At 35.9% G+C, this 22,298-nt stretch overlaps 3 protein-coding genes across 4 annotated transcripts; 1 reads left to right on the top strand and 2 right to left on the bottom strand.

The window, feature by feature from the left end:
- Nucleotides 1-4,597: 4,597 nt before the first annotated feature.
- Nucleotides 4,598-8,116, bottom strand: LOC132162058 (uncharacterized). Of its 2 annotated transcripts, XM_059572305.2 has the most exons (2): nt 7,436-8,115; nt 4,598-5,174 (listed from the first exon to the last, which is right to left on the bottom strand). In XM_059572305.2, exons 1-2 carry the CDS (start codon nt 8,023-8,025, stop codon nt 5,168-5,170), a joined length of 597 nt encoding a protein of 198 aa, XP_059428288.2. In that variant the 5' UTR covers nt 8,026-8,115; the 3' UTR covers nt 4,598-5,167. The 2 variants fall into 2 exon arrangements, with proteins under 2 accessions (XP_059428288.2, XP_088366984.1); XM_088510858.1 differs by lacking the exon at nt 4,598-5,174 and having other exon boundaries at nt 7,426-8,116.
- A 2,510-nt stretch (nt 8,117-10,626) lies between these two features.
- On the top strand, nt 10,627-14,274 carry LOC132192262 (small ribosomal subunit protein uS8). Its single transcript, XM_059607539.2, has 4 exons — nt 10,627-10,737; nt 12,595-12,742; nt 12,838-12,998; nt 14,010-14,274. The coding sequence occupies exons 2-4, from the start codon at nt 12,610-12,612 to the stop codon at nt 14,106-14,108; spliced, it is 393 nt and encodes a 130-aa protein (XP_059463522.1). The 5' UTR covers nt 10,627-10,737; nt 12,595-12,609; the 3' UTR covers nt 14,109-14,274.
- Nucleotides 14,275-14,925: 651 nt separating this feature from the next.
- Nucleotides 14,926-20,329, bottom strand: LOC132191785 (soluble inorganic pyrophosphatase 4). Its single transcript, XM_059606882.2, has 9 exons — nt 20,042-20,329; nt 18,642-18,801; nt 18,509-18,537; nt 17,542-17,607; nt 17,357-17,464; nt 17,052-17,117; nt 16,849-16,969; nt 16,631-16,712; nt 14,926-15,303 (listed from the first exon to the last, which is right to left on the bottom strand). The coding sequence occupies exons 2-9, from the start codon at nt 18,790-18,792 to the stop codon at nt 15,261-15,263; spliced, it is 666 nt and encodes a 221-aa protein (XP_059462865.1). The 5' UTR covers nt 18,793-18,801; nt 20,042-20,329; the 3' UTR covers nt 14,926-15,260.
- Between the last annotated feature and the right edge of the window lie 1,969 nt (nt 20,330-22,298).

Here is a 22,298-nt window from a genome sequence, read left to right as displayed (position 1 = left end):
GCATTTAGGATCTCTTCCTAAATGCAAAAGATCATTCGAATTTGTTGGCATTAGGTGTGATCCTGGTTGACTTGGTTAAATCGTCACAACCATAGTGTAGTGTGGCTTTTTACTGATGGATAAAATGACAAGGAATTGGAGTATGCCATGGATTTCGTTTACCAATGCTGGATTTCAAAGATGGGTCTAGCCTTAGAGAGAGAGAGAGAGAGTTGCAATGCAATTGACATAAATTCACATGTTCAGGTAATTGATCCATTTGGTACTCTATATAATCTGTTTCCAGTTCTGCCTAAATCCCTCCAATGATATGTTTGTTTCTTTCTGCTTCCTAGTTCTGCAAATTTCTTGCATCTTCTTTCCTAGAGGCATCATTGGTTATTGGTTAGGGTTACTCTTTAACTATTAGAGTATGTTTTTATATGTGTTTTTCGTTTGCTTGTTCTTCTAAGCTGGATTTATATAATTTATCTGATCTAGCTTGAGGAGGGTTAGAAGAGATATTAGGGTTCAAGGGTAATTTGGTCTTTTTGTCAATAGGGTTTAGTCTATATATTTGGTTGTTTGTATTAGGTCAAATTAAGTTGAATAACAAGGAGAGGCCTGGTGATCGTTGGTTAATCATGTGAAATGTAATTGTTGTTGGTTGTTGGTGATCGATGTATCCGACCGGCTTTGGTGTTTTGCGGTGAGAACCGATTCCAAGTTGTTAGTGATCGATCTATCCGACCGGCCTTGGATTCTCCAGCGAGACCTGATCACCTCTTGTTAGTGATCTTTGTATCTGACCGGTCTTGGTGTTTTGCGGCGAGATCCGATCAAATCTTCGTTGTTCAAGTTTCCGATGAATTTTCGACCGGCCTTGAAGTTTTATTTAATTATCTTGTTATTTGTATTGTGTACTCCAAGCTATTCCAGCTTGAGGGGGAGTGTTAGAGTATGTTTTTCTAGTTGTTTTTCGTTTGCTTGTATCTTCCAAGCTAGATTCATATGATGTATATGCTCCAGCTTGAGGGGAAGTTTTAGGGTTTGAGTCATTAGGGTTTTAAGGGTAGTTTAGTCTTTATGCTATTTCCTCTAATCCTATATAATAGGATGCTTGTATTAGGTTAGAATAAATTGAATAATATAATAGCCTCTACCTTTTATATTTAAACTGTTCATACAAACTTTAACAGAAGTAAGCTTTGAAGTTACTCTTGTGTGGTGAATTAATTTGGTATTTAAAAGAGGGGTTGTTTTCTTTACTTTGCCATTTCATGATGCTAACTTAGAAAGTTGACTATATTCATCAGGGAGAAGTATATACAAGTATTAACATTTTGCGATGATGCTATGACCCACCAGGTTTTTGTCGGCCTATTCTGAAGGATGCCAAGCATATATGCAAGCTTTTAGTTTTGCATAGCTTCTTTGAAGCTGATCAACCTTTCTACTAGGGCTCACCTGTTGGCCGACAGAGCTCCTCTTCCATCACCTCCCTCTGGTTTTCTCCTCCTCCATGAAGTATTGCGGCTAACTTTGATGTAGCCATTAGATTAGATTTTGGGTGGCAGCTCCTGTTCTCAATGACTTTGATGGTAATATTACTTTTACCCGTGCTGCCCTGTGGGTGCAACGACATCAGTGAGACTCAAGGCAATTAATACTAAAAAGATTGAGGATTCTCATTTTCGGAGTCGAACTCTCACCCTAATACATGTCTAATGACTTTGAGAATTTTCTTGTAGCTACTGAACCACTATCACTAATGGTTTGGTGTAGCTTTTATTTATTTATTTTATTTTATTCATTTGGTGCAGCTCTCTTATTATTGAAGGGGATGCTCCAGCATCATTCTTGTCATCAACAATCCTAATATGTTCTCAGATTGGAACTTTTCCTGCATTATTTCTAATCTCTACTTAGATATGAATTTTATTCAGAGTTGGAACGCTTAGAAGTGCCAATTTTAGAGTGCATTTTTTTTTTTTTAGTTATGTAGGCCGCTTCCTACCTTGTGTTTAGAAGCATTTCCAATTAATCTCTCATTATTTCCCATCAATTTCTCATTCTTTCTTTAATTGATCCAGAGTGAAAAAGACCATCCATTGTAACAAATATATATATATTTCGCCTTTTATCAAAGAAAAAAAGAAAAAAAAAAAAAACCCAATGTGAAGTTTGATCTTCAACCTGATAAGAACTGGCTTATTTAGATCTGTATAACTGAGGAACCAGCCAAATGGAACTGAAACTTATGATGACCTATTCAGCTTTATAAGATACCAATGAGACTTATGTTTTATTTGAATTACCTAGCAGCAAACTATTCCGGGCCGGAAGAAGTTCTAATATATGCATATTTTGTAGCACCGAAAAAGGTTTATTTTTAATTCTTAGTTTTTTTAACAATTAAAAGAAAGCTAATTTACAAATCTTCTTTAATGGCAGATTATTAATTAAATTATAGAATATTAATTAAAATTATTGAATTCAAATTTCCAACAAATTTAAGTCTTTGGAATAATTAATAATTTAACCTGAGTTCGAATATTGTCTTTATACTTCACCTTTCATGTTAATTGAATATTCTAAGTAGAAACTTTTGAGTTATTACCGGTATGTGAGAGAGTTTGAACCCAAATTATACTGGTAATTAGCTCATAATATTACCAGGCCCCTAATATTACCGGTATTACTAGATAACTGTAATGTATGTTAATAGTTGGTAGCCAATTCTGTAATTGACGTACAAAGTCTTTTAGGTGAGACATATCACCCTGAAAGTGTAGGTGGAGGATATGAGGAGGGCAAAATGGCCAAACTCATAGTGCAAATTTTCTTGTGTATAAAGTTTTTGGCCGTTTTTAAGCATAGAAAAGCTTGGCATTTGAAGAAAAGATAAGAGACATGCTCTACATTATTTTCCGGTTTTTCTTTCATTCTCTCAAATTTTAAAATTATCATTGAATATATAGGGTTTATGTGGGTCCCACCATAGGCTTACAAATCTAATGATAATTTTGAAAATAGAGAATATGGGAGAAGGACGAAGGAGAAAAGTAATCATTTTTCTAAAGATAAAAATAAGTAAAGATAGAGTTGAAGACCAAGTCAAATGAAATATTAGATAACATAATATCTAATATTCAAAAGGTTATATTCTCAACAAAGTTATCTGGCATATTCAAAACGGATGAAATTATTATTAGATAACATATAATATATAGTATTCAAAGTGTTATATTGTCAACAAACTTATCTACGTATTTAAAATGGAAGAAGTTATTCTGATACTTAATTCGAAATAGCTCAACTCAGGCTCGATTCATATATATTAAATTAATAAAGCTTGAACAAATTTTCAAACTCATTTATTAAACGAGTCAAACTCGTATAAAATTGATTGGACTTGTATAAACTCGTATGACTTCATTTTTATTATTTGTTAGTATTGTTCTTAACTTTATAATGAGAACATCTTAAGTATATATAAATGAATGTATATACATATTATAAGACAAACATATAAATTTAAGATTAGATTGTTTAAGATTTGACAAGCTAAATTATCTAATTAACTAAGAGTCATGATTCACTGCACGCGGCGTGCGTAGCACGCCCGTGCAGGAATCACTTTTTTTAAAAAAAAAAAAAAAAAAAAAAAATTTTTTTGGCACGCCGCGTGCTCTTTATCTTTACCCATTAACTAATAATTAATATGGATTTACTAACAAAAGGTTAAAAAATCATAATATTTACCATATATATACAATGGATAAGTTAAGAAACTCCTGAGCGAACTCGGCCCCGGTTCGTGTTCGAAAAAAATTAAACAAACCAAGCTTGAACATTTAATACTCGGCTCGATTAAAGCTCTAGTTATACCCAACAACAACCACCTTGGTTGTAGCTCTACATTAAAAAGAGGATATCCACAACATGGCATTCTCATTGTGATAGCCAAAGGTTATTTTGGATGGCAAAAATTGCTCAAAAGCTATCAGCAACTGGCTAGCCATTTTAACCAAAAAAAAAAGATGGGTAGCTACTAGCTGCTACATGTACACTAAACAAAGCAAAATAAATTTCTTCTTTATTCATCGATTATCTCCTCCCATTTGAGTGAAAATGGAGAAAGAATATTAAAATGAAATAGTAACATTAGATAGCTAAAATTCAAAGTGAGATATAAGTGATTTAAAAGAAATAGATAACTAAAATAAAATAAAATAAATGTGATTCTTTTAACTAAAAATTATGAGCCAAATGTGAATGCTTAACGACTGACCACTCATGCACTCCAGTCTCCACAGCTTCAAAAGGCAACACCGCCACATTCTTTATCAAGACCTCCCATACCTCTGAAAAGGCATTTACCAATTACACTTACACATCAATTTTCTTCTAAAACTACCAAGAGATATTTGACGTTAGACAACATTCCTCTTCCAAGACCTCACTTATCTCTGAAAAGACATTTACCAACAAGACATAAATTTTCTTCTAAAACTACTGAAAGCTATTTGAACCAGAACCACTTCTACATTGTAACATAAACATATGATGGTTAAGGCAGTCAAGTCAAACCATTACTCACTGATCTGACAAGATGTAATACACAAATGGTATCCATTCCATTTGACACAGAAAAAATTCCACATGGTTGTTCTTGTAATCATGACTCAATGAAAGATACCACAGAAACTTTACAACTTACAAGTAAAACCAGTCCAGGGAAAAGGGCAGAAAGGCCTAAGGTCCATATAAAAAGTTAAAAAATAGCAACAGCACGAGAATTTGAAAGTTTCACTGCAAAGTAGGCATGCAGATTTCAAATTGTGGAACCAAGGGATACCAAACGTGTTTGTAATTACCAACCAGAACGGCAGGCACACTTAAATTTACAACACAAAAAATTAGCAGATTGATACAAATACTTGTTCTGCTGAATAAAGAAGTTACTTTAACAAAATTACTTCCCACATTTTCTATGCAGCCAAAGATGTACTCAAAATCCAAATACAGAAAATATAGAAGACACGATGAATACTCAAAACTGCATTGGACATTGTGTGCAGAATGATAAGCAATAACCTCAATCTCCAATCAACCAAGTGGATGAGCACTGGGTGCAGCTTCTCTTTAAATCCCAAAACATCTTATGCTAACTGAAGACTCTAGACTAAACCCTGTCAGTTTCAGAGAAGGGTAAAAAATCAAAGTAAAAACAAAAAAGAAGAATAACAAGAATGATGCACATTAAAATTCCATTAGATTCCTTTAAAACAAAAGAGAATAAACCATTATTTAAATAATAAAGTACGCATTAAGCAGTTTATACAGTAATTCAGAAGAAGGTTTGAGAATTTCATGCAGAGTTACCTTATGCTGGGGTGTTGAATAGCAGTATGTCCCAAAAATCAGAGGAACATGCAGATTTAATGGGAGAAGGCAATTAAAAGGCAATGAAACAATTGATTTTATAGATATATATGCTTCACGAAGACCTCATGAAGACATTCATATGGTTACACAATACTGACATGGAAGATGAATAAGCTCAACTAAAAACACCTATAATTTTTTCCAGCGAACCATAGCCAAATCGGAACTAGCACTCTCCTTTGATGCCCAAAACATGTCAAGGCATGAAGATATCATGGAGAAAATAAGGAGTACAGGACTTTATTCATATTAGGAACGAAGCCCTGATGATCTCATAGAGGCAACACATGTATACAACCCTATCAATCTGTCAAAAAACTGCGGAAAAGTAGGGGTTGGCAACTGGAATCTAGCCGATATCCACAAGTTCAGCCAGAACCAGGTAGATTACCTATTTACAGACTGCATTTGGGTTAACCTCCTAGACCCTCAAGCCAATCCCAATCCCATTTTCAACTTTAGATGACAAAGTAGGTAATAACAAATCAACATTATCCTGTCACTTAATAAGTTTTAAGAATTTTTTGCCAGTAAAATAAGATTGACATCTTGGCCAAATGTCGATGCCTCACAAATTGCTCTACTCTACTTCACTGTTCATTCCAAGGAATAAATTGATTGCTGAGCCAATCCTAAAGCATTTTTTAGCACAAAGGAACTCCACCCCTCAAAATAATTCCATCTTGCATATGCATAAACAAGAAATGGACAGGACTGGCAAGATTATAATACACTGCAAAGGGAATTTACGAGCCTGTTAAAAAGTACCACATATGACTTCCAAAACTCAACTGGCCTTCTAAGACCCCTCCAGACTAGTGCAGAAAAGTTAACTACTTGATAGTAATGGCAGTAGTGAGTGAGCACACACAATATGGGAGTTTTCATTCTCTGGTATTGTCTTAAAAAACTATGCTCATGGCCCTTTTTTTTTTTTTTTTACCATTTATGGTGTCAACTTCTATCTCTACAAACAGAAACCTAAAGAAGGCTGCGGAAACCAATCACTTGTAAGGCATAAAAAAAATTTATAGAACCACCAGTCAGTCCTGGATTTTAACATGATACTGTGGCTACATATCAGGCTATCTGGTTTTGTGTCTTCCTGGCATGAAAACTAGGTAACTCAGAATCCTTGTCTAGTTCCTTTCTGACCCATGGTTTCCAGTATAGCCACCTACAAATGCTAAACTCCACGTCATCAAATTTGGAAAAGGGAATTTGGCAAATCTTCTTTTAGTCAGTATCTAGCACTACTAAAGGAAAGAATTGGCACTTTGAAGCATGGACTTGGTTAAACCCTATGTGGCTTCTTCACAAAGAGACTCAGGCATCTGCTATGCTTGAACTATAAATATATGTGGAAGCTAGAAAGAGATCAAAGGCCCCTCTACCAACATGACATCAACTAACCACTCTCAGCATAATTGGCAAATGCACTAAAGCCCCCCAATCATAAAAATAATCTCCAATACCACTAAACCACATCCACTGCTGTTATCACAGACCAGCAAAACCACCCAAGCCCCCGTCCCTTCAGTAAAACGAATTCCAGCAGAGACAAAATGTTATAATCTGCCAAAGCCAGCATTATGTTACCACACTCTCGCACTTTCTCTGATTCATAGTTGAATAACACTTCCAAATAACGTTGTATAAAGCTCGAATTTTTATTATCTTTGCAGAGAAAAAAAAAAAAAAAGCAGGTGCATTAATTCCATCCAAAGCCTAAACTGAACCACTATTCAATCAAAGCCGATTGCAGGACACCGGTGCACACAAGAAGATGTTTCGATGAGATTGTATATCACGGACATAGCATATGCATTTCTTAAGACACAGTTAGAATTATCAAGCTGCAAAAGCAAGCAGGCAAGCACTTCTCATTGCTAATTACCCAGAACACCAAAAACGAAAAAACCTTCTACAATAAGATAGAACTAGCTAGGGATTTGTTAGAAATGAAAAAGAAACAATAAATATGAAAAGGATTTCTCATATAAACCTTGAAGAACCAGTATTCATGCTTCGATGAAGAATCCGACCACCACCTGAATCCCCACCGTCAATCAACTCCCTTAGCCCCAAGTTCGCCACCTTCTCTTCCTTCTCCTCTTCCTCCTCCTCCTCCTTCTCCTCTTCACCACCACGCGACTTCACCAACAACCTCTCGAAGTAATTACCATATATATACTCGGGCGTGTACCCGTTCTCTTCGTCAAAGAGCATTATGTGCCCGTGCCACTCCCACACCCGATAATCCGACCCCTTCTCCTCATGAAACCCGACGCAAATGTGGTGCTCGCCGATGGTGACGGCCTGGCCCGAGTTGGGTTTGAGGGAATCGGTCTTGCCGCTGAGGATGACCCGGACGATTTCCTTTTCGAGCTTTGATTCTTCTTTTGCGAGCTGGGTCTTGTTGCTATTATCGTCGTCGTCGTCGTCGATATCGTCGGAGAAATTGGCGGCGTCGAAGAGGAGTTCCTCGAGGGACTGGGACTGCATAGGACTAGTCGGAGGGCGGATTTGGAGGCGGCCCATCAGGGTTTGGAGGAGGAGGTTGTCGAAATTGGTGGTGTTGGTGAACGAACTCATGGTGTTTGATTTTGGTTCTCTGAGAGTTTTTGTGAGGGTTTTAGGAAAGAGGGTGTAGACCGTGAAGAGGGCTTCTGTTATGATTAATTTTTTAGATTTTTGGCAGCTATGGAGATGAATTGGAGACACGTGTAAGCAAATGATATTACATGAAAATAGTTTCTGAGTAGTAGGGGAGTGGAGTCTAATGATACCTTTAACGATATATTTGAGATTGTGATTTTAATAAGTATAATTTTAAAAATTGCGTTTTTAAAATTGTAAAGGCGTTTAGTAAAACATATATATATATATATATATATATATATATATATATTGTCAAATATTTGTTATGCGAAATGATGATTTTAGTTTAAATTTGTGTTTTTTCAAATAAGCATTCTCTAGCATGCTTATAGAAATAACAATTTTTTTTTTAGTTTAAGGGTGCGTTTGGGATTGCGATTTTATAAGAATAATTTACGTTTTTAAAAGATATCGTAAAATGTAAAATATTTGGCATTGCGATTTAAAAATCACTTAATTTAAAATAGGAAAAAAATCTGTGATTTCAATAAGCAAGCTAAGGGGTGCTTATTTGAAAAAGTGCGAATTTAAACCAAAATTAAGATTTCGCATAACAAATATTTGATAAAAATGTAATTTTGAATATGTTTTACCAAGCGCCTTTACGATTTTAAAAAATAGCGATTTCAAAAACGTAATTTTTAAGATCGCACTTATTGAAATCACAATCTCAAACGTGCTCTGAGTATTTTTTAAATCGCAATGTCAAATGCTTTATATTTTACAATATCTTTTAAAAACTCCTATTAGCTTTTATTAGTTAGGATGGAATTTTGTGACGCATGTGAGGTCTAAAGCTTTTATTAGTTCGAATGGCAAATTTTTCTGAAACTTATTACATATTAATATTTTGAGTTTCAATACCATTGGTGGTGGTTTCGGCCACCCCCAAGGCTCCATGGGGGTGGCCGAGACACCCCCAGTGGGAACCGGGGGTGGTTTCGGCCACCCCCTTGGGGCCCAAGGGGGTGGCCGAGCCACCCCCTGGTGCCCAGGGGGTGGCTCAGCCACCCCCATCCGGCCAGATGGGGGTGGCCTGGCCACCCCCATGGCCAAAGGGGGTGGCCGAGCCACCCCCAAATTGCCAAGGGGGTGGCTCGGCCACCCCTAGTTTTTTACGATTTTTCTTTTTTTTTTTTTTTTTTTTTTTAATATATTTTTTTTAAATTTTTTTTTTTAAAAAAAACATTTTTTTAATTAAAAAAAAATTAATATATGTGCCACGTGTCGACGTCTGATTGGTCCACGTGTCCAGTTTAACGGTCAACTAACGGTCAACTAACGGATGGACTAATTTGGTCACTTATCAAAACCACAGGGACCTCCTGTGATAAAAATGAAAACCCAGGGGGGAAAAAATAAAGTTGTGAAACCCTAGGGACTAATTTAGTATTTAACCCTTAAATTTGATATCAGAGGTTTTATAAGATTAACCGAGCATGAAATATCCATCATTTAGACATGTTAAAAAGTCATATATTTTACAAAATAAATATCAATTTAATCAACTGCATCTAATTTGAAAGTAAATTTTGTCCACGTAAAAACATTTTGAATTATTCTTTTGCTAATTTTATATCTTTTCTGTTTGTCGAGACCAAATTGAGCCCGCGAAAATAGGCATACTAATCTTAAAATGAGATCGATTAAAAAGGAAAATGTTAAGTGTTCTCTTAATGTTCTTTTCGTACATATGATGTACAAAAGATGTAAAAAAAAAAATGCAACATTTCATTTCTCTTTTATATTTATATGCTTTGTAGACCATGACCGAAAACTGTTCATAATTAATTTTGCTTTTAAATAAGAGCATTTGTGTATTTTCAATAATCTGTTGTTACTGTGTTGTGTTCAATTATGTATATGAATGTACTTTTGGTAAAAACTCCATAACCGCTTTAATCTCTCAACATAATCATATAAGCCGTTTATAATCATTAAAATAGCAGATAGAGACGAGTAATGATATAAGTAAGACTAAAGTCTTTCTAGAGTCATCCCAAATGTGATGTAGCATTTAAAATCACCATTGAATTTCAAATGATCATTATTGAATTTTGATCTGTTGGTGATTTTAAATAACATATTACATTTGGAATGACTTTATAAAGACTCTAGTCTTATTTATATCATTACTTAAAACGACAGTTATAACTAATAAAACATAATAATAAGAAAAATTGAAATAACAGTTGTAACTGATATAACATGATAATAGGAGAAATAACTATCTGCTTAAAATTTGAAACTTTTAAAACATGATAAATTTTAAAATTTTAATTTCATGAGATAATTTCCAAAAAAAAAAAAAAACCCTAAAACATATTAACAACATAATTTCGTATTTTGAAGGGGCATGGATTTGAAAACTTTTTGGACTATGGCGGTGACAATAGTTGCCTTTACTGAAAATATCAATTTTAAAATATTCATCGCTAATAAATTTTATTAAATTGAATGACACATCTTTCCGAGGCGAAACATATCGACGTAAAAGAACCTTAATGGCCGCCGCTACAATTACTTCTCAAACGAAGAAGAGTTCCATGTACACCTGTGTCTGGCAAGGCCCATACCCTAGTCGCCTGCTCCTTACTCTCTGCTTCCACTTCGTCGAGGCACGGCCGCAGCGAGCTCAACCCCAAGGTACGCTCTCACCAACCTTAATCGACAACCTTAAACTAAGATTTTGGTTTTTTTTTTTCTTTCTGAAGATTTTTGCATAATATATGGTCGCGTTAATGGTGATGAGACTGTTGCATTCATTTGGGTTACCTTGTTGTTTTCGTATGAATTTATCTCTCTTTCTTTCTTCTGGAAAATTTGCATTCTTTGTGATACTTGAATAATGAGAGTTGCATCTATCAGTATAAATGGATGGAGCTATACCCAGTTGTTGTTTGGTTTTTAATGCGTGTATGCATTGAGATGAAATAGAAGAGGAGAGGAGTTTACAAGCGCACAGAAGTATTATTTGCAATATAGAATATCTGGGTATCTTAGTTTTGGAAATCGAGTTCATACAAGTATAAAAGTGAGAAGAAAAAAATCGTTGGGAAATACTCTAATATTTTAGTAGAATCAAAGCATCTCTTGAAAGCCATTGTTTCTATGGGCTTCATACCGCTCAGGAGCGTAACACACCGCTAAATTGTTCTTATGCTTGGTATCTTCGAGAAGATAGCAAACCATGATCATAAACGCTTAGTGCAGTCAGATTTCGCTCTTGCTCAACTTAACATATTGTTCAACGGGAAGAAACTCGATTTTTTCAACTTTTCCTTCAGCTCGATGTGGTGATGGTATAGCGCCCAGACCATCACATTGACTGAAGTTTTTCCTGTATTGTTTATGAAAGTGATGATTGCTTCCATTAGTATACCAATCACAATTCACGACGTCTTTTGTGCAGCTCTATCCGTTACTTGTTCTAATGCGCAACGGCTTTCTAAAGCTCAATCTGTTGCTTGTTGGGAGCTTTCCTCTCCGGGTAAATTTTTCATAAGGAGATGTAGAGGTCTTAATAGAAAGGGGTTGATAGTCTCATCTGGTAGGCTTTTCCAAACTTCCCTTGTTTTGGGCTAAGCATGCCTTTTCACTCATAATACGGAGAAGAAAAACAGGCTAGTTTTAGAAAGCCCGTCTTTTTTTGCTTAAAATATGAGATCCCAGAGGCAATGAATAGTAAGAACTCTCACCCCTCTCTATATTATCTAAAGGGGGGAGTGGGGGTGGTGCACACGAGCTTCTTATCTTAGAAGATGGGGCTGCATCAGACTGAACTAATTATAAGATAGGCTAAGCTAGGGATAGGCGGGGTAGTTTTTTTAGTCGGCTAATTAGGCTAATAAGCTTGAGGTTCAAAATCTTGTCTCTGTTGAATATCTCATTTGAGATGTTACTGGTGATATTAGGTATGAGGATTAACCAAATAGAGGTAGTAGATACAGTTGGCAAATATAAAACGGTTGTAGCTGTCACACCGGGACCAAGACCGGAAGTGGATACAGGTGCAGATCCCATGATGGGTGCTTTGCTTTCGAAGAGTAGAAACTCAGACCGAGCCTTTCACTTAATAAGGAACTTGAATCTTTCCTTGCTTTCCACTCGGGGTCTCCAACTCCCAACTCTTGGATCTAAGAATAGCTAGGATTTTCAGAAGAAGACGCCATTCGTTTGATGAGAAATAAATAGGAATATCAAATTTCAAGTGGCTGAAGCTAAAGCAGCTACTATTGAAGTAACAAAAAGGAAAACAACGATTGTCGGCTGGAGTGGGAGAGCCAGAGTCAAAAAGAGGATTCCTCACTTTTTTCTCTTATTCAAAACTATGCACAAGACTTTCATCTTGCATGGCTCTAAGTTATATAAGAAGCACTCATCATTCTCTTGATATTGGAAATGTTAATGATACGTTTCATTCATGTTGTAAATGCTCCTAGTGTATTGTTGTTTCTATTTTTTTAATGATCTTTCTAATTCATGCTATAATTTTTATGGCAGTCTGTCTTTGAAAGGATGGTGAGAGTCAGCGTTCTGAATGATGCTCTAAAGAGCATGTACAATGCTGAGAAGCGGGGAAAGCGGCAAGTCATGATCAGGCCTTCCTCAAAGGTTATCATCAAGTTTCTGTTGGTCATGCAGAAGCATGGTTAGCATCCATCTCTTTTGTTTTCTTTGATTTTTCAGTTACATTGTTTAATTTTTTAACCTCACCTCCTTATGCACCTTTGTTTTGGACTCCAGGATATATTGGTGAATTTGAGTTTGTGGATGATCACAGAGCTGGAAAAATTGTGGTTGAACTAAATGGGAGGTTGAACAAGTGTGGGGTTATTAGCCCTCGTTTTGATGTTGGTGTCAAAGAGATTGAGCCCTGGACTGCTAGATTGCTTCCCTCTAGGCAGGTTAGCATGCAAATTTCAATATTGCTTATTCTCTAAAAGGAATTTGGCTTACCTGCTCTTTGTAGTTTAAACTAATGGTCAAGATTGATGCCTGTCCAAAATCTAAAAAAAGCTAGTTACTTTCCAAACTTTAAAGGTTTTGACTTTTGCCAGTAACAACTACAGTACTTCCCAAATTTTGAAGGTTTTGGCCGTCACCCTTTTCTCTTTGGCTCCACACCCTCCCTCTTTATTTTGCTGTTCATTTTTTTAGTGGAGCCTTCTGTTGAGCAAAGTCCAATGGGCATGCATCCCGGATCAAAAGGAGTTGTAGGGAGCATTCTCTCCAAATTCACTGAAAATCAACCTTTGATGTGGTGGTTCGTGATTTTTTCTCAATTATTGCCGCAATTTGTCATAACTTGGAAGGAAATATACTACATGGGTGTACTCGAAAGATGTTTTCTAAAGATCTGATAGGCCACGACATGTGAGGAGGCCAAATCCCAAGTTCTTGGGATGAATGTGGTGTTAGGTTTATGGCTCAGTTCTGATGCACAAAAACAGAGCCAAACAGAGAGTCGTGGGATTGGAAACTATGGGTTATGGAGCAGGGTAGTTGGGGTGAACTTCAACAAGCTTGTGGGTCTGATGAAAGAAATGGAGTGTTTCTTTTTCTCTTCTAGTTGGGTTGTTCTCTGTATGTCTGAGAGAGAGCAAAAGCAGTTTAGAGGGAGAAGAGGGAGGGTGTTGAGTCGGTGGACGAAGGGTGACGGACAAAAGTTTTAGCTCTTTTAGATTTTAGAGACTTGCAATGTTGACCGTTGGTTTAAACTACAGGAGGTCTGTTATTAAAATTACAGCAGATAGGCCAAATCCCTCTAACAGATGTTTTTTTTTTTTTTTTTTTCAAATAAGGGAAACCGGGGAAGGGAAAACCTCTAACAGATGGTTTGATTCATGATGAAACTATTCTTGTCTAAACTGTTTTGAGTGTCATTCTTGGGGTAACAAATGAATATAAATTTGCAGTTTGGATATATTGTGTTGACAACTTCTGCGGGCATCATGGACCACGAAGAGGCTAGGAGGAAAAATGTTGGTGGAAAAGTTCTGGGTTTCTTTTACTAGGTAGAGCTTTCCCTGTTCTGCTTATGGAAAATCTTTTCGTATTTCAAGGAGTTTTTTAGTGCAATGATGCAAGTTTTGTAGTTGAACAATTTCATTTGTATGCTTGTTTTCCCGTTCCATTTTAAGGATGATTATCTAGCCATAATACAAAGATTATAATTTTTCATTTTTCGGGTTTAATCTTAAGTTCTTAATCATGTTCATCAAAGTTTGGGATCTGAATTTGCTTTACTTTTCTCTCTGTTAAATGACGGGACAAATTGACAATTACAGAAATGCTCGCCTGTGTCACTTTAGAGTCATCTTTTTCACGTAGCCAATGCCAAACCCAGATAAAAGAGGTTTACGGTGGGTTGACATCTGAGTATAAATTTTTTGTTTCCTCTTATGAAGATGGATCATATTGGTATAAGAATCAGTGCTTTAGAGATAAAATTCGAATTTAAAACCTTTATTTTGATATCATGTCAAATTACCACTTGTCTCAACAGTCTAAAAAAGTAGTAAATTTAATTATTTAAATAATGTTCTAACATTGCAATACAAACTCTTAAATTATAAAAAAATTCTAAGCAAGTCGCAATCAATCAAAAATTGCTTCTCTTTTTTTTTTTCTTTGGCGTAACGAATTAGTTGTAAGCAATATTGATTGGGATTCAGAAATTGGTATATAATTGAAAGAATTTAGGCTCTTGCTCACCTGAGATATTGAAGATAAACACTCATTTATACATTAAACATTTGGACATTTCCTAAAACAAGCCACGACACACTGTTTCATAACATAGTTGAAGAGTAGCAAAAACGTACTTGAAAATACGGTGACAAATAGACTGCATATGATTGGATGAAGCAAAGGGTCTTGCAAAAATGGGAGACAAATTGAGTACAAACATAATAAAAATTATCACAAGCATCAATCCAATCTAAACCCAGACTTGATTTTTCCCTTTCCTTCTAGATATTCATTACATCAAAAATCACCCGGTACTTTTTCATGATCATCATAAAAGCCAATGCGTTTAGATGTTGTAATATTAGAACATATTCGTGAAGCCAAAGTATGCACAGCAGCAAGATATAGAGGTTCTTTGTATTAAGGAAAGAAGACATAACAGCGACTTCATTATGTATTACACTCCCCACAAACGACTACCGCCTCAAGCTCTCCACTATGTAGTCCGCATAGAGGTTCCTTCACACAAAAAAGAAGATAAATGAAATCAGAAAACCATAATAGATGCACATAAAGATTCTTAACATGAACCAAAAAGGAATAAACTAAGAGTAAATTGTTCACGATTTCCTTTTAAGATTTCCTAAGAGTATTGGTCACACTTTTAAGATTCCCCAAGAGTCCTAAAAGATTACCTTGTTTGGTCGTAGTTAAGTGGAGAGAATCCAGATATCTAAGAGAATATGAATCCACATTTTCCATATGTTTTTATTATTAATAAGACGCTATACCTTTCTCATACGCCCGCTAAATCATAATCCTCAATCCTTAAAAAACTCACTCTCCATTGTATAAATCGTTATTATATAACAAAAGTTTTAATTTGTTGTAGTTATTTTTTTAGTGCCTACTTTTTGGATTCTATTGTGACCATTTGTAAAATTTGTATACAAAAGTGAGAAACTATTTTATTCCATTACAAACTTCTATGAACGTAAAATCTGTGTACAAAACTGAGGAACTATTTTATTCCACAAAAAAATGGAAATAAACAAGTTATTTGGTTATATATATATATATATATATATATATATATATATATATATAATCAAATAATACACACTTTATATATTGGGAAATAAAAGACAAAAACCAAGGTTTATATATAGTTTTTCTTTCCTATCATTTTTTGTTTTATTTTAAATAATTTTGTATGAAAAAATAAGGATATTTTGGAAAGAATAAATAATTTATGCCTAGAAGAAAACCAAACATGGGAATTAAATATTTTTGGGAATCCCATCAGATTCCTAATCATTTTTGAATATGTGAATAGTCACATCCTTGGGAATCCAGATTCCGAAGCATCATATTCCTAAAAATGTGTATGCTGGAGAATGTTAGATTCCACTAACCAAATGCCAAGGAAAAGTAATTATAAAATCCTGGCATCTTTTTTTTTTTTTTTTTGACATGTCCGCACAAGAGGGGAGGAAAGGGATTCGAACTAGTGACCTCTACTTCATTAAATGTGGTCCCAGCCGATTGAGCTACCTCTTTGGGACTCCTGGCATCTTTCTTATTTTAACATTTAAATCAATTGCCCAAAAATGAAAACAGAAATTGGAATATTTTTTAAATAAAAAATATTGAAGCAATATTTTCTCATAATTTAGATTATTATATTATTACTATCAATTCCATTTCAGATTGACCAATTTAATTAGCAGAAGAAACATTAAAAGACGAAACCAGGCACTTATCTGGTTGTGGGAATCCCCTCCCTCTCTTTCTGCTTGTGTATGTGCGTGTGTGCATCAAAGTAAGGTGAGAGATTATCGCTTACATGGAGTACTGGATTGCATCATAGGCAGCAGAGGCAGGCAGAAAGTCATTAACTGCAACTTCCTTGTTCTCATTTTTCTTGTCTGATTACTTTGTCAAGGAACAACTAAATGTCATTCCATAGGCATTACAGAAAAAAAGGACCATTATACACCGTTAGGTATGTTAGCAGATGTTCATAATTAGTGCCTGCTAAAAAATGGAACTCGGAAAGGATACAGTCTTCAAAGAAGCGGCGGATCTCAGCCAAACGATGTGGTGGGAGCTCCTTGATATCATTGTAGTGTCGGTACTCAGGATCATCAGCACAAACAGCAATTATCTTGTCATCTTTCTCACCCTGCGTAAATCAAAATTAACACCCTTTGAAGGATTGAAAAAAAAAAAAAACCTTTTTTTTTTTAGGTCTGAGGAATATTTACCTGATCAATCATAGGCATCAGGCCTATAGCTTTAGCCCGAAGAAAGCATCCTGGAAGAACTGGCTCCTGTCAAATGGTTGGAAAGCTATAACATATCAGACAGGTTCAACATTACAACTTCCTAGAACACAGCCGTAGTACATACTCCAATGGTTCTCAGTGCTACTCAAGTTTGAATGCCTTGAACAAACAAACTTGTTAGACGGCTAAATTCTTTCAAGCATATAGAGAAACATGGATGTGCTACTCACCGAAACATGCATGTAGAGAAGAGATTTTGACAATTGCTACAGGGATGTGCATACCTGCATGATAATCAAGACATCCAAGGGATCATTGTCCTCACAAAGAGTACGAGGAATGAAGCCATAGTTGTGTGGGTACACAACTGATGAGTAAAGCACACGGTCAACCTGCACATTTTTGTACAATTTAGAAACCGATTTACATACAAGGAGAACAATAAAAAAGGCTTAGCACACATCATTACCTTGATCAATCCAGTTTTCTTGTCGAGTTCATATTTCACCTTGCTTCCTTTACTTATTTCAATCACCTGAATGAATTAACCATCGACAAGAACAATGGTAAAGTCCAAAAGCTGAATGTTAAACAATATTTTACCGAATATCTTGTCAAATTTTCCCTTAATCTTCTGGAATAATAAGAATTTGAACAGCTAAAATCTATGACAGTTTAGAAAGTAATATAAAACTGCATACATAAAGTAAAATGCAAAACTGTATGTTCTGGAGTAGATTATCAAAAGAAACGAGATAAATCAACAATATTACGGTTCCGGACAATTATGGTTTTAATCTAACTTGTCTCTCGAAGTTATTCTAATTTCATAGTTACGAATAGAAATATAAGACACATCTTCAGATAGATCAGAGGGCTACGTTTTGCAGATTATGTTATGCAGCGTCACACACAATAATGGCAGAAATCAAGATGTTTCTTTATATATTGATTTTCATGTCATACATGAATGTAACAGTGGTCACAATCAGGCATGTGGGAACCACATCAACCTCAGTCTGTTGCATTGGTGGTTGAAAATTTGTGGATAATGTGGCTCCAGGGTTTGGTGCTTTTGTTATGTGTGTGCAACTCAGTATTGCTTTTTTTATTTTGCAATTGACCTTCAACAAAGTCAAAATGATTGACAGTTACTAAAAAGTTACGTGGTATTAAAAATTTTTAAAATGGTCCACTTGGTAAATTGTCCGTAGAAGCTAGGGGCCACATCATTAGCTTAGAAAAGGATTTTTTGTTGTGAACAAGAAAAGAACATATTGTTTCTTCTAATAATTGGGGGGGGGGGGGGGGGGGGGGGGGTGGTGGGGTTTGGATGGGGCTTCTCCCCCCAGCCAGGGGGTTCCTCCAACAGTTATATACCAATAATTCCTATGATACAAACCGATTAAATGGTAAGAAAGGTTCAGAATGCTTACGCAGTTGAACACGGTTGGAGCTCCAGGTCCTGTTTGAAATGAAAAGAAGGTTATATGATAGGTTTGCCACATTGATTAAACAGAAATAACAACCAAGTATACACTACGCATGGATTACTGTGACATTGCATACCTATCTCAAGATCATGCCAAGGGTGTGCAGCAGCAGACCTCCTGGTCATGGACGAAAGAATCCTTTCATTAAGAGGTGGATGAGGGGCATGATGACCATGATGAACATCGGGAGTGGGAGTTTTGTTCGGAGTTTCAATTGGTGGAACCATAGCTGCAAGCTGAAAAACATGCAGCAATTTCAAAATGTAACTACATTGATATAAAAAAAGCCAAAAATGCATCTTTCTAGAAATTATTGTTCAAGCCACATCATCATAGGAGTCTAACATAAACAATATTCTCAAAGTTTATGTCCCACGGGCATTGGTGTAAATTACGGAAACAGCATAAACAAGAAATGCCAAATAAACTCTTTCAGTGATGACAGAAGACCCATCTGATTAACAACATTTGTAATAAGTAATGAAAGAGATGCTTAATACTTAATGCGGAATAAAGACATTTGTGCAAACCACATATTGCCGTTTGTTAACTTTTATTTATTTCAAATTGAATCTTAGAAGAACGGAAGTAGTCCACAATTTGTCTATTTGACAGTTCCCAATTACTAGATCACACGTAATATTATATACGCGTTTACATATATTATATATGCGTTTACACATAGGATTCCAAAATATAACAGGAGCAACTAACAGTCAAGCAGAAACGACAAAAAATATACAGAAAAGAAATAAGAATTTTTGCTGATCTTGTACATCCACAGGCCCAAACATGATATTCTTGAAGGCATTGTTTGGCTAGCATTTTACGCGTTATTTCTGTCAAAACGCTTATCTAACATTTTCAAATTTCAAAAATCAATATCAAGATCACATAGAACGAAAGCATTATGTACATCCCCTAAGCTTCTGGATCCAAATGACTCTTCGGTGAGCATCTAATTGACTAATAACGTAATGTAGGCATTCATGCACCGACAGCGGCAGAAAATGAAAAAATGAAAAGAAAATTCAGTTTCTTGAACGTAAATGCGCAGAAACAATTGCATTTCGAAAAACGTAACAGAAAAACGTAACATCCACAAAACAGGAACAGATCTGCCAAAGTCGAATACGCAATCCGCACCAAAAATGGCGACGAACAGTTCAGAGTTTCCTTCAACAGTCAAATAAATATAAAAGTGAAAACCGCTGAAGCTCAAAATCCAAGCAACTCGCCTAAAAAAAAAACAAAACTCTGAAATTCAACGGAAAAACACACTTTTTTTTTTATTGGTAACCAACGGCCACACACACACAGAGTTTGCCATATCACACACCACGAATAAGAACGGACCAATCGGATCCATAAGCAAAAACAAAATCGGGGGCAAGAGCAAATAAATTCACAAAAGAGGAACCACAGAACCCTGGATAACGGCGATCTACGACTCGGAAGCCAGAACCTGAAACGTACCTCAAGTGGCTCAAATCCTGTTTCCAGTTCTGCTTCCAGCTCTGCTTTCGAACGAAGCCTCACAAATGAAGCTTAAAGAACAGGCACAGATCTCGAGGGAGAGGGAGAGGGAGAGGGAGAGATATAGAGAGAGAACGGAGAGCGAAAGAGATGGTGATGCCCTAGTCTGAGGGAAGGGCGCTTAAGTAGAGGAAAGCAGAGGAGAGCTGTACGCGTTCCCGCTCTCTTTCCTCTTTGCCATTTAAAGACGGAAAGGAAGGGAGACTCAGGATAGCGACACAGAGAGAGAGAGAGACAGAGGGAGAAAACGGAAAATTCCCCAACGTTTCAATGTTGAGAAATGCTTAAGGAATCCGTATATTCTGCCGCAACAAAATATCGTGGCTCCAGCTGTTCGCCGGTGCGCTACGCGTTTCGCTCTGATTGGGCAGCGGGTGGAATGAAGTTGGGGCCCGCTCGGGACTGAGACGGAGTTCCTTACGGTCGTGAGGTGCAGTATGGTCCACCACGTTAGCGTTAGTCGGACGTTTATTTTGGACGATGAAAAATTTCATTAACAAAAGTGTGGTGGCGGTGACGTGTGAGTGGGTGCATCCATCCCCAGTGGGTTCGCAACAAGCGCCAAGCTCAGAGATTGCCACGTTAGCATCTGACTCATCAACACATTGGATCTGAAAGCACTATATCCACTATCATGGTGGGCCACTTGACCTTTTACCCCTATGTTTTATTGGCTAGAATCGTAAGGAACAAGTCCGATACCAATCACACACGTAAACTTACAATCCAGTGATTTTTTAATTTATTTATTATTATTATTTTTTTTTTATCGTATAGAATTTGTTCCATTACACTTTTAAAAAAGTAGCACAATTTTCGCATGAACCCACAATAGGTGCAAAGTCGGTAGGCATGTGGACGTGGCAATCAAGAGGTGGTCAGCTCAAGAAGAGATGTGTGATCGCGTCCACAGGGAAAGCAGGCTCAGCGGCGGAAGAAGTGGCATCGAAGCAACCTCAACCAATGAAGGCGTATCAATTCCTCTTATCTTACCATGTGATCTGTGTAAGATCTGTGAGGGGAATGCCTATCCATTACTCTTCTTATAAGGTTGGCAGTGGCGCAAACTATATTCTATCTATCTATCTGACTTGAATGATCGAAACCTACCAGTCTTCTCAAATTTTAATCATACGACTTTTCTTGTATTACTTTTCTGAGTGGAAGTTAATTATCGTTTGTTTGTTGTTGTTTTGGTCGGTTCTCAAGGGTTTGAACATTGATCGTTTCTTCTCTGACCTGGACAATGGTCGAACCCGGTGGCGGTGGTTCCTGAAGGAAAGTGACCAAGGCAATTAATGGAGCCTTCATGGCCAGCCACTTACTATATATGATTTCTTCAATAATTGTGTTCATCTGTGATCTGTCGTCCTTTGCTAATCTGGACAAGAGTGTCTTGTTTCATAAATTTGTTTCCAACTGGTGCCGACAATGGCATTAGGATTTTCTTCATTTTAGGAAATAAGACATTTCATTATTTAGATTTTACGTACATCATTTAAAATTTGTAAATGACGTGGTAACATATATACCACTTTGCATTGTATATACAATAAGATGTAGCAAAATAAAATTGTAAATTTCTTAAAATATTTTGTGGTATGCAAATCTATTATTCCGTGTATCCTTATAAAATTATATTTTTATCTTTAAATAAAAAAATAAATTAAAAAAAAAAAAATAGGTGGCCGACCACTTCAAAAAATAATTTTTTATGTCACACAGACATGTACTGAGATTGATTTAACACAAATCCAAACCATCAACTTAGTAATTTAACTAATGATTTATTTCTAGATTAAGAGACGGGGCATAACTACCTCTCACTATACATTCCATAAGTCCAATTTGAAGAAAATGTCATTATTCTTCTTCTTCCTGTTGATGATGCTATCATCACAAAGACTTGAAGAAAGACTTGTACTTGCAATTTGTTTTTCTTAAGCTCCGTTTGGCATTGGACAGTTGCTGTTTAGTAGACAAGAATTGTAACAATTTTGATTGATGTGAAGAAAAAAAAATGTTTGGTATAAAAAAATAAAAATATTTATTTTGTAATGATTTTTTTTATTTGAATAGTAATAAAAAGAGATTGATGTAATATAAAAATAAGAATATTGAAAATTAAAATTTTTAAATAAATAATAACGAGCTATTGCCGGGACTCGATCGCTATTGTGCATTTGTGTTTCATCAA

The sequence above is a fragment of the Corylus avellana genome, chromosome 10 (genome assembly GCF_965113065.1).
Source record: "Corylus avellana chromosome 10, dhCorAvel1.hap1.2, whole genome shotgun sequence".
NCBI classification, from domain to species: domain Eukaryota; kingdom Viridiplantae; phylum Streptophyta; class Magnoliopsida; order Fagales; family Betulaceae; genus Corylus; species Corylus avellana.
This window is presented reverse-complemented; position numbering and strand designations above follow the sequence as displayed.

Bases quoted from the DNA above. Each gene is read 5' to 3' on its own strand.
- LOC132162058 (XM_088510858.1), bottom strand. From the start codon at position 8,025: ATGAGTTCGTTCACCAACACCACCAATTTCGACAACCTCCTCCTCCAA.
- LOC132191785 (XM_059606882.2), bottom strand. From the start codon at position 18,792: ATGGTTCCACCAATTGAAACTCCGAACAAAACTCCCACTCCCGATGTT. The intron at 17,465-17,541 runs GTAATGATGTGT...AAAAATGTGCAG, and splicing joins AGAAAACTGGATTGATCAAG to GTTGACCGTGTGCTTTACTC. The intron at 15,304-16,630 runs GTAAGCGATAAT...TTTTGTGTGAAG, and splicing joins GATGCAATCCAGTACTCCAT to GAACCTCTATGCGGACTACA.
- LOC132192262 (XM_059607539.2), top strand. From the start codon at position 12,610: ATGGTGAGAGTCAGCGTTCTGAATGATGCTCTAAAGAGCATGTACAAT. The intron at 12,743-12,837 runs GTTAGCATCCAT...TTTGGACTCCAG, and splicing joins GTTGGTCATGCAGAAGCATG to GATATATTGGTGAATTTGAG. The intron at 12,999-14,009 runs GTTAGCATGCAA...ATAAATTTGCAG, and splicing joins GATTGCTTCCCTCTAGGCAG to TTTGGATATATTGTGTTGAC.